Below are 12,356 nucleotides of genomic sequence, written 5' to 3' on the forward strand. Positions count from 1 at the left end.
CTCGCTTCTATCACTTTCTCTATTAATAAACAAAGGTTTATAAAATTAACTGAAACAGATGATTGGAATAGTCCATTAAAACAACGTGGAATATCACCATGAATATTAATACTATTTTATAATCCATAGATGGAGAGAAAAAGAGAGAGAAAAAGGAAGATATAGCGAATAAAGTGACTAATTTGGGATTTCTTACTTTTTTATAGAAAATTTAAATGGCTTTGTAAAATAGATCAGAGGTAATTTTACTCTAACGCTAACAGCTACTTTCACAGCGTTCCTGTAATCAGAACTGTTTTTAATAGACTATTTTGCCCTATCGTTGCTATTATGCTATATTTTCATTTTTACTATTGTCTACATAGTACACCAGATCTTATTATTTGATATTAGATCCATTTCTCTTTCTGTAACATTCTTTTCTCTCTGTTTATTAACAATCAAATGTATCTATAAAACAAATGATTGAAATAATTCATTGTAAACAATAAGAAATATCAACACAAGTATTAATACTATTTAACTTATAAATGGAGAGAAAAAAAGAGAGCAATAAAGAGAAGAACAAAATCTTGGATTTTTTTTTTTTTAATTTATCTGAATTTACAAACTCACTTTTCCCCTTATTTGAACACGCTAGCTTGAGCTTGATGGGTGACCCAATGGGTCACTTTTTTCTAGTTTTTATATAAAAGTGTTTATCGTCTTTCTTTTACTCATAGCAGCAATATACTACACTACAAAACAACTTAATCAAGGTGGGAGGTTCAATTTCCAGTGTGGGCAACACTCATAAATACAACTGCAAATTACTTAAGACTTCTACCCAGTCATGGCTGACGGAATGAGAGCATGTTACTCCTGTGGATTAAATAAAGGGTTCCATTTGAAATTCTGTGCAGATTCCAGAGTTCAACAAGATACAACCAAAAAAGGTAAGAGGTTGCATTTGCTGAAATATTGTGAAAATGACACTCAAAATGAGAACAGCAGTCTGAATAATCCAAATTAACAATCCTCATCTCAAAAATTCAGAAGCAACTTAATCTATTTGAAAATATTTAATTTGAAACATAACTTAACAAAATGATTAAATTAGGCATTAAATAACCCCAAAAGAGTTGATATGCCGTAAAAGAAAAAAGAAAAAAACAAAAACAAAAAAAAAACTAAATACCACCCCCACATATCTCTAGATTTGTAGATAGCTGCATGACTAATCACCATGTTTGTGGCCATATATATCCAGTTTCATAAACTATGTTTGGAGCTTGTAAAGCGCAGCTTTGCAATTTGAGCCACCTCTCCACTTTGGTGAACAAATAACAGCATTTGTTGACTATACTTATGTAGCTCGGTCGCATAAAGGGAAACAAGTTGTAAGAAAAGTCAGATTAGTTCAGGTTGCCTACGCGTTTGTCAAAGAATGAAGTCATCAAACCAGATAAAACTACAGATGAGAGCACAGTATCTAAGAAAGGTCATACTAAAACAATGAAAGTATCATGAATCCAAGGTTGTTGAATTAAAAAAAAAATCAGATTTTTTTTTAATGTGGTTTTTAAGTTTCCTCAACATTTCAGACGCACAGAGAATGTGTTTTGTTTTACTTCTTGTTATTGTGCCTCATTTATTCATTTTGCATGAACCAGATGCCTTTTCGTTGGCATTTATTTCCCAGATATCTTTCTAGTTAGAATTCTTTCTAAGAAAGACATTGGGTACTTACAGGTGGGAGCAGGTGAAGGTTGCCAACATCCATAAGTGAAAGTGTTTCTGTTGAACAAACTAGATTCTAACTTGTCACACTCAAGTTGTTAGTTCACATCATTAACTACTTAGCCACTGTCACCTCCCTCTACTGACTGATACTACCACAAAAGTTTTAAATACCAATTTCATGCAACCAATGCTGTGCTTTTAGCAGCATGGCAAGGAAATATGTCCCATCTATAGTAAAAATCTCACCTGTCTGTTTAAATGTACGTATGTTTGTATATCTGCCTAAAACTTTCGATAAAGGCGACAGACTTTCACGAGATTGGTATCGTTTTGAAGCTCAACCTTCGGACAACAAATATCGAAAAATTTGCTAAAAACACCCTTCAACTTAGCACTTTTCTAAAAGGGGGGGGAGGTCGCTTTTTCCGCAGAGATTTTTGAAAGTTGTCCCCTCTTTTTGATTGACTAGCCTTAATTTAAACCTTCGCCACTTCTAGTTTGGCGATGGACGTAACGGCAAAGACGTCACTTTTTTTTCATGTTCTTTTCCTCCTTCGCAGTACGGGTTCGAGCCTGCTTACCTGGCTACTTCCACTTTTTTTCCTTTTTGCTCAACACACACCTCCAAACACCCGGGAAATGTGTTTTTTATTCATTTAACAATATTTTGTGTTAGTCGCTCATTCCATAGAGAATTTCTACTACTACTACTACTACTACTACAGTAGCAGAAATCATTTTACTTCAGTGTAAGTTCTCAGAAATCAAGGGGCCCCCTCCTCGGAGTTAACTCTTGATCCTTCATGAAATACATAGATATATAAGTGTCCCATTAAAGTTCTCCTTTATCAGACGTTGAGTTAGTCATGAAGTGAAGAACATTAGTTAAATATGTTATATTATATCTTTCTTGTTGTCTCTTGGTTTTACCAAATTCTAAGACAAGAATTCTCTAGTCTGATGGAGTAACCTGCTTACTGCTATTACTAGAGGTGATATCACTTGGAGTACGTAGCCATACCGAGAGGATCTTACTTAAGCTTGAAATACCATATTTTGAATTTAGGGTTTATTTTTAGAGGGAAGTATCCTCATGCCAGGTTGTCCTAACAAACTCCTGTACAGAGAGCCTTTAGACAGTCAAAGATAGTGTCTAGTAGACATTCAGATTCTCTCCTGTTCAGAGAACCCTTTTCCGGCCTTGACAGGGTACAAAACCGCCTTTGAAATCTAGTGGGTGAAAGCTTTTTTGTCTCCTTACTTCTTATTTCTCACAGAAGAGACTATCTCTGCTCTATGTGTTTTTTTTCCTGGCAGGCACTCGACTAAGCTTCAATTTATGGTCCTCCTTCTTTTGCAAAACATTCACAACAAATACTTATCTAGCTACAACAACTGTAAATAATTTCCTTTACTTTCTATCAGTGCTTAAGATTAAACGAAAAATTCCAGGAGCAAAGTTTCTTTTCTAGAACTTTCCATCTGAAAACCAAAATACAGTGGGGCTTTTCCCAGCTGACTATAACATGGACGTTTTCAAGGCTAATGTAAATAAGTTCTTGGTAAGCCATCCTCTTAAATTATCAAATCCTACCCAATTTCCACCGTTACTAATCATCATGGTATTGTCTCACTGTCTACTCAACATTTATTCACTTTTATACTCGAGTAGCCCTTGGGCCTTGATAAGATGTACCTCTTCTCTAGTGAAAGAACTATTTAAATTCTCTTTTAGTTTCATTTTACTCCAGTTAAAGTTTTCAGAAATCAAGGAGTCCCCTTCCTGGAGCTAACACTTAATCTCTATAAATATTCCATTTAAGTTCAGAACATTATTTCTATCCTGCCAATAGACCATTTTAAAATCTTATAGTAGTTTTTTCTTTTTCATCTCTTGGTCTTACTGGATTCCAAGACAAGAATACATCTAGTCTGGTGGAGTATCCAGCTTTGTTCTGTTACTTTAACATCACTTGGGGAAGGTGTACCACTCGTCGTAGAAGCCAGTGTGGGTTAGCCATACTGAGATCTTATTTGGACCACGAATACTATGTGATTTTGAATATTTAGTTAGAGTTTACTTGTATGGAAAAGTATCTTCATGACAGGTTGTCTTGACAAATCCCGATACAGAAAGACTTTAGACACTCAAGGATAGTGTCTAGTGGGCATTCAAGTTCTCTCCAAGTAGGCATTCAAGTGAAGAATGTAACCAGACAAAAGAATAAGAGGTAAAAGAGATTATACAATGAAAAAGTGAATGATAAGGAAGAGAGAATATAGAGGGAAGTGAGGGGAAGGAAAAGAAAAAATAAATAAATAAAAATAATAAAAAAGAAAGAAAGGCAAAAGAAAATATAAGATATAAAATGATATAGTGAGGAAAAAAAAAATCAGAAAAAAATAAAAAATAATCTTATTATAAACTTTCCTAATGTCTGTCCGTCTGTTTGTGGGTGTGTGTGACGCGGGTTATCTCAGCCTACAGGCAATCCACCCAGGCAAGCAAGTTACCGACCCAGCGGATGTTTTAGTGATATTTATATCCATGTTTGATGTATGGAAATGCAAAAAAGATTTACTAAACAACGTTTTATTTACTGGATATTTTTCCGGTACAAGGACACAAGTTTGCCCAGCTGGGCAAACTTGTGTCCTTGTAGAGAAAAGAATAAGAAAGGAAAAAAAGGACAGAAGAAAGGAAGTGAATAGATAAAGGGGGGAAAAAAACAGAAGGATAATGAAAAGATGTGAGAGAGAGAGAGAGAGAGAGGTAATAATGGAAACGTGATAGAGGTGGAGAGAAATAATAAAAAAAGAAAAAGTGGAGATAGAAGGGTTAGTGGGAAAAAAGGGAAGGGGGATATAAAGGGAGAGGGAGAAGGAGGGTATAAAGAGAAAAAAAAATGGTATAGAAATAAAGGGAGGGATGAAGGAAAAAAAAAAAGAAATATATCTTTACTTAAGTCTAGTTGTGACACTGCCGTTTCTACGTACCTGATTTCTTCACCATTTTGAATATCACTTAACTTCTTTTTTTTTTTTTTTGATAAAGGAAGGACTTTCCCCAAGACCTGTACCATCTAAGGACTTTACACTACCCTGGACATATCAGTAATGTAGCTTACTGATGATTGTGAAATATTTTTGGTAAAAAAAAAATAAATAAATAAATAGATATTTGTTTACTGCCGTTTCAATATAACTTCATCTGTTTGTTTTTGTTTTCCTTTCATTTTGCCAGTTTTCTGCATTGCTCTCGGCTTTTCCAATCTCTCATTTATTTACAAACAATGCTTCAAGCAAACTACCTATTCCTCTAATTTTAAAAGTACTCACCAGCCAAGTAACAAAATTGAGGAGTAAATTCACTGGGATTCCTCCATAAACATCTCCTCGCGGGAGAGAGAAATTTCCTTGGGTGTTACATGTTACGGCACCATGGTCAGAGAAAGAATTGCGGGATAGTACGGAATGAACCATCCTGATTTTGTAAGCAGTTTCTTGAGATAATAAGAACAATCCAACGATGATCCTCTAAACACCATCATGCCTGCAAATAAAAAGCAAAAAGTTTTTTTTTACTTTTCTAAAAGTTAAAATATAAATCTTTTCAATAAAGAAGAAAGCATATGTATCAACAGTGGCTTAGTATCATGTAAAAAAAAAAAAAAAAAGTCTTTTCCATTGCACAGTAAACTTTAAATGGTCTAAAACCCACCAGGATCTTTTATTCAGAAAACACTCTTATACCTACAACCACTGTCAACAATTTCCACCATTCTCTGTGCCTAAATCTAAACGCAAACTCAATGAATGAAGCTTCTTTTCTAGAACTGCCTGTTTCTGAAACTGTGCTACAGGTCTGCTTTCCAACTGGTCATCTTCAACTCTAATGTAAACAAGTTCCTATTGAGCTGCCATCCCTCTCAATAATAAAATTCTACCCAATTTCCAGCACAACCTATCACTATGCTGTTGTCTCCCTGACTACCTTACACTCCTTATCCTTGAATGGCCTTCAGGCCTTGATAATTGTTGACTTCTGTGTAAAAAACAAAACAAAACAGAATTGACACTAATGAAACACTGTAACAACACCCTCACATGACCTTGAACAATAAGACACATGACCTTGAAATAAATTAGTCCCAAACAAAACAAAAGAGTGGTTGTTTTGTTTATGGCATATCAACCTTTTTTTGGATTATCTAATGCAGAATCCGGTCATTTTGGTTAACGTTTTTGTGCTTCAAGTGCTTTAAATCTCCAAATATTTATTAATAGATTTTGGTTTGGTTGTTTTACAGCATATCAACCTTTTTCGGGCTATTTTATATTGAATCCAGTTATTTTGGTAAAAGTTTTTATGCTTAAAGTTCTTTATATATTCAAGTATTTATTCATGGTGTTTGGTTTGCCTGTTTTGCTTTACGGCATCAACCCTTTCCGAGTTAAATCATTTTGACAAAAGTTTTATGCTTCAAGCTCTCTCGATATGCAAATATTTATTCATGGTGTTTAGTTTGGTTCTTTGTAGAAAAAAATTATTTTGTTTTTGGTTTGCAGAATATGATTGAGTTTTGCAAAGGGAAAGAGAAATAAAAAAAAATAAAAAACGTCTAAAACCCACAAGGAACTCTTTATTAAAAAAAAAAAAACAACAACAAAAAAAAAAAAACAGAAATGACATGAAACACTATAACACTCACGTGAATTCGAAATAATATATTTCTCAGATTTTTTTGTATAGGGCTAATATAGCCCTATACAAAAAAATCTGAGAAATTTTTTTTTTTTTTTTTTTTATGGCATATCAATCTTTTTGGAGGGATTATTTAATGCCGAATCTCTTCTTTCAACAAATGTTTTTATGCTTCAAGTGCTTTAGATCTTCAAATATTTATTCATGGAGTTTGGTTTGGTTATTTTGTTTTACGGCATATCAATCCCTTTTGGGTCATTCAACTTTTAATCTAATCATTTTGGACATCAAGCTTTTTACATTCATGATGTTTAGTTGTTTTGTAGCTGAACATTGTTTGTCTTTGTTTTTGACTTTGCAGAACATAATAGAGTTTTGAAAAGAGAAAAGAAAAAAAATGAAAACAATAACATTTTGGTGCATTTTAGGTCAGGAATCCAGTATTTTCAGACAGCCTGATCTATTACACAAGGCATCTGAAAAGAATCCCAGTCATATTAGCACACCAAATACCAATAAGATTGTACGCAAGAAATGCAACTAGGAAATCTAAAAACACAAGTATGATTCTGCAAACTGTTGCTTGATATAACGTTGCTGTTAATACCAACACCTCATCGCTTTAGTTTGAAACGTCAATGGTTGACCAATGAAACAAAATCAAACACTACTTATCATTCTGATAAATATATTTACTTTTAGCAATACCCAAGAAAGTACCCCAAACAAGGCACATTGCCACTTTGATGTAGGGGGTTACTATCAGGGACATAAGCTACAGGAGTACTATGTAGGGAGTTGGGCAACAAGATGTCAGTTCACGTTACACTTGAACTTCTGCATGTCAGTAGTTGGGGAAGCAGGGGCCCGGAAGGGAATTCCAAAGTCTAGCGGTTCTGGGGAAGAAACTACTGGAGTAGAAGGCTCTCTTACATCTAGGGATCTCTACTGTGAAGGTGTAGAATTTAGCTGCTTGTTGGGGGTATTTACGTTGAAGGGGTACAAGTGCTTGCAGTTCGTCGGAGCATTCATCGTTAAAATACTTTTAGAACAAGCAGAGGGATGCAACATTTCATCAATGAAACAGAGGCTGAAACTTAGATGACAGTTCAGGACCTATCAGGTTGGCAACTTTCTTTTGAACCTTGTCTAGGAGCGAGAGACAAGTAGCAGATGCACCAGCCCAAATATGAGAGCAATACTCCAAACATGAGCGAATGGTGGCCTTATAGAGGTACAGGATACTTTTGGGAGTTAGTAGCTTTCTAGCAGGGTAGAGAAAACCCACCTTCTTCGCAGCGGTCCTGGCAATACTCTCAATGTAATTGTTCCAACTCATGTTTCCTGTGAACGTGAGGCTGAGGAGTTTAAAAAGTAGTACTTTCAGATAAAGAGTCTTTGGCCATTGCTATTGATGGTAGAGAAGGTTTCTTGTAATTATTGAAAGAAACAAGTTTAGTCTTGGCAGCATTGAATGTGACCATCCATTTTTGTCCCCATTAGATTGGAGGTCATCCTCTAGTGTTTCTGCCATTTCCTTAGATATGTGTTCATTTGTTTTCCTGTCGTGTTTGTTATAAATCGTGATGTCATCAACATATATACCCATCTCAGAGACAATTTTGTCAGGGAAGTTATTTATGAATATTAGGAATAACAAAGGTCTAAGGATAGACCCCTGAGGCATTCCCGCATATCATATTGTTTAGATGTACGACCGTCGAGAACAATCTGGATTTTTCTCTCATCTAAGAAGGATTTAATTATGTTAAGTATTCATCCAGTAATACTGTATGATCTGATTTTCCTGAGAAGACCTTCATGCCATACCCTGTCAAAAGCCTTAGATATATCTAGAGCTACCGCTCTACACTCCCCTGCTTTGTCCAGTGAGTGAGATTACAGTTAGGATATCTGCTGTGGAATGGGCTTGCCTAAATCCATATTGTCGGTTGGTCAGAAGTTTAGCATCTGTAAAGTGATGGACTAGAGCTTGGTTAATTATGGACTCAAATATTTTGGTGAAAAGTGGGAGGAGGCTAATGGGGGCGATAATTTAATGGGTCAGTTCTTTTGTCAAAATTCTTGAAAACTGGTACCACAGAAGCAGTTTTCCAGCAGTCAGGAAAGTAAGATTCATTAAGGCATTTGTTGTAAAGTTTGGAGAGAACTAGAGCTACTTCGGCAGAGCACTTTTTTAATAGCACAGCCGGGATGAGATCAGGTCCACATGCTTTTGAAGTGTCAAGATTTATTGCCTGTCAGCACTGAAAATAGGTAACAATGAAACAATTCTGTCTGCTTATTGTCCAAATTCGGTACTTGATTCAGACAATGGTTGCAGTGCCAATTATGTATAGGGTGGAACGATAAAATTGTCACCCTAGAAAAGATGACATGATTCCATTTCCATTTGATGAAACCCATTTCTCTTTTTTTTTTTTTGTTGCAGACCATTTAATAGTTGGCCAGTTGTGTACAAATCTCAAGAATGATAGGAGCCTTCTATCACGTCTGAAAATGACAAATGTTAAACAAGTGAGATCGGAGATGTGCTGCTGTACAACTCATGCTTTCTACCAATCCAAGTTATGACAACAGGACCATTGCCGGCACCCTCAAAATGCATCGCTGAATTACCACGAATAACAGGGACGTGTCCAGGGTGATGACAACAAAGTTTCTGGGTTATAGTGTGGTTTCAAGTAGGAGCCACATCATGCGACCTCACATCTTCGAAATCGGCTTGAAAGTCAACACCAAAGTGTTCTTGGATGTGCTGAAGATTGTGGTGATCCCTGGTGTAATCAGGTGGCCGACCCTCGGAGTGGCATCAGGACCCAGCGCTGGCCCACAAATCCAAAGAGACCAAGGATTGGCTCCAGAAGGAGTACTAAAAGTTTGTACCTTTCTCTCACTGTACCCCTCCTACCCTAACCTGGATTACTTTGTTTGGTCATATGTCGAGAACATCACCAATATGACCTCCCATAACACCAAAGCCAGCCTCATCACCGCCATCTGCCAAGTATTTGCCGAGCTTCGGCCGTCGCTTGTGGAAAAGGCATGTTCCCAGTTAATAGTGAAGTACTGATTGAGGCTGATGGCGGCTATATTGAATAGATGCTAGCTCTACTACATAATCAAGTTACCTGAATTGATTTTTGCAAATAAAAGTTTAAAAATAAAGCTGTACTGTTGATTTTTTAAGGGTGACACTTATCGTTCCACCCTGTAGTGTCTGCCATTCTTCTGAGCAAAACCACAACTCCAATTCATTTTGGTGTTTGCTTTGTTTTTATTTTACAGCATATCAACCCTTTTTCAGATTATTTAATGCTGAATCGGGTCATTTCGGTAAAAGTTCTTATGGTTCAAATTCTTTACATCTTCAAATATTTATTCATGGTGTTTGGTTTGTAGATTATTTTGTGAAGAAAAATTGATGTTTTTGAGTTTTACAAAGTGAAAGGAAAAAAACAATAACATCAATGATTAATGCACTTAAGTCAGGAAGCCAATATCTTCAGACAGCCTAATCGTCTTCCATCGGAGGACGATTAACATCCATTTATAATGTCAGCCATTTATAATATAATACCATCTTTTACAGTTGCAGTCCCCATATGCGCAAACAAAAGCCTTTTCATAATTTATACAATATATTATTCATTAGATGACCATACATTTTTTTTGTTGTAAAAGAAAAAAAAAAAACATAACACAAATGTATATGAATCTATACAGAAAGTTTGTATGAAAAAAAAAAATGCAATTAAAACAAAAATAATTAAAATATTAAATTAATACCTATATAGTAATAGTATTTATTTTCATTCAGAAAATTAATTTCATTCATTCATTAAGGCAACAAAATGAATAGTTGGCGTCCGTCTGTTGCCCTAATTGTTTTAATTAATTTACATAAAGGCTTACAGTATTTACGAACACACTATGTAAATTAAATAGCAAAAATAAAGCAATTAAAATGCAATGCAGCAAAGATAGTGTCAATCTTCCTTTAAATTTTAACAGCAAGGAGGAAAGCAAAAGGCTCGTAAGAGGCATTCATCAGTCACAGCAGAGACAATGGACAAACTGAGAAGAAGCTCTGCAAAAATCCATTTCGTGGAATGACATTTGGCATATGGTGCCACTGAGGTTGAGTTCATAATACGTTCAAATTATGACGTGCTTTCATCAATGATTAACCTTGCCAAATGGAAGAATGAGATGATTCAACCTGTCCTTTATGCAAAGAAAAACCCACAGACTATGGAACATGTTCTTAGAAAGGGTCACTCTGCAGGAACTAATAGCCATAATATGTGGCGACACAAGAGGGTACTAGAGGAACTGACCACAACGAGAAATCCATGAAGACCAAAGTAGCTAACATAGGCCAATATCAGGTGAACGGTTTGTTAGGAGTCTCGAACCCAACCCTTTATTATTCTTACGGGGGTACCGTGTTCGGACTCCAGCTAGGCTTTGGGACATAGTTGCTGATTCTCTGTTTTTCAATGTTACTTTTTCACTGCCTTCGTTCAGGATTGAACTCAGCACCTTTGGGTAACTGTAAACTTTGATACAACGTCTAGGACCACTTGGCCATATGTCACTAGGCAAAACGGCCGAAACGTTGTGACAATAACAACCAAGATGAGGAAGTCAGTCCGACAATCTCAATCAATGAAAACAACTCATCTCAAAAATACAGACAATTACTATAGGCCAATAGTTTGTTGCTGAGAGAGGAAAAATTTAGATTGGATTAAATTGGCCCATACTAGTACCTAGCCAAAATATTCTTGGAATCAATGACAACTCTGGCTGGCCCAATAATTACCCAAAAATTATAAGAGAAAAGGGACAAATAATAGGCTAATCTTGATTGAATTGACAGTACCTTATGAGGTAGAAAAACATCAATAGAGAAATATGAAAATCTAAAAAGGGAGTTAACCCATGAAGGTTATGTTATAATCTTTTGAGCTTCTGAAATGTCGAGAGCTTTCCTTGCAGGCTCTCTGTAACAACTTTTAAGCCAGCTTGGAATTAAAGACTGAAAAACAATTGCAACCAGTAAATGCCTCATACAGATAACCAGGCAATGTGCAGTGTGGCTCTGACCAAAAAGGAATATTGCATGATATTGTAGTAATTATCTCTGCGAGTAGATTTATTTATTTAATCATTTACATTTTTTATTTATTTATTCTCATTGTATTTTTTTAATTTATTTCTTTGTTTCATTTGTTAATTTTTCTTCTCTCTTTTTGATATGAACACGTCTTAACGAATATGTTAGATGTAGCCTTTAAACAAGGCTACATCTAACATATTCGTTAATTTACAAAAATTTAAACGACACAGAAAGCCATTGCTTAAAACAGGACACACTAAATTATTAAACGTCCAATTTTTATTGTATTCAGCAGTTCATTTAAATACAATTCAAATTATAGGGCCACACATCAGAGTGGGTGGGTGGGTTTTTCATGTATTGAATCCCCCACCCACAAATCAGTGTGGGTGGGGGGTTCAATACACGAAAAAGCCGTCAAGAGGAAGCCAAAAACGGTGAATATTCTCTCCAGATGACTCAATATTATGAGGATGAAATGAAATATTCCACAAATGCGAAAAACGATAAACACGATTATATACAAGTGTACAAGTGAATAAAGAAAGAAGAGAAAGGCCCTAAAATGATCTGTTTTCTCTCCTGATGACCCAACATTAACTAGATACCGAAACGGAATACTTTACAAGTGAAAAACAGCTGAAAAACATTATATACAAGCTTACAAGGCAAGCTGTTTCTTTCAAAACACAATATCTTCTGTTGTTAGCTTGCCTCATGGCAAGTTTCTGTTACTGTTTCAAAAGCAATTTTATTCAGAGATATTAAAAAAATATTAAAAAT

General features: G+C 35.5%; 1 protein-coding gene across 4 annotated transcripts in view; it reads right to left on the bottom strand.

The window, feature by feature from the left end:
- Nucleotides 1-12,356, bottom strand: part of LOC145255782 (mechanosensitive cation channel TMEM63B-like) — a 190,510-nt gene that overhangs the window by 131,655 nt on the left and 46,499 nt on the right. For all 4 annotated transcript variants that reach the window (XM_080114452.1, XM_080114451.1, XM_080114454.1 and 1 more), the window contains exon 2: nucleotides 5,062-5,275. In XM_080114452.1, coding sequence (XP_079970578.1) covers nucleotides 5,062-5,205 — 144 coding nt within the window. In that variant the 5' untranslated portion in view covers nucleotides 5,206-5,275. The remainder of the gene's footprint in view (nucleotides 1-5,061; nucleotides 5,276-12,356) is intronic.

This window comes from Euprymna scolopes, chromosome 31, assembly GCF_053919585.1.
Source record: "Euprymna scolopes isolate OS-2025 chromosome 31, ASM5391958v1, whole genome shotgun sequence".
Taxonomy (NCBI): domain Eukaryota; kingdom Metazoa; phylum Mollusca; class Cephalopoda; order Sepiida; family Sepiolidae; genus Euprymna; species Euprymna scolopes.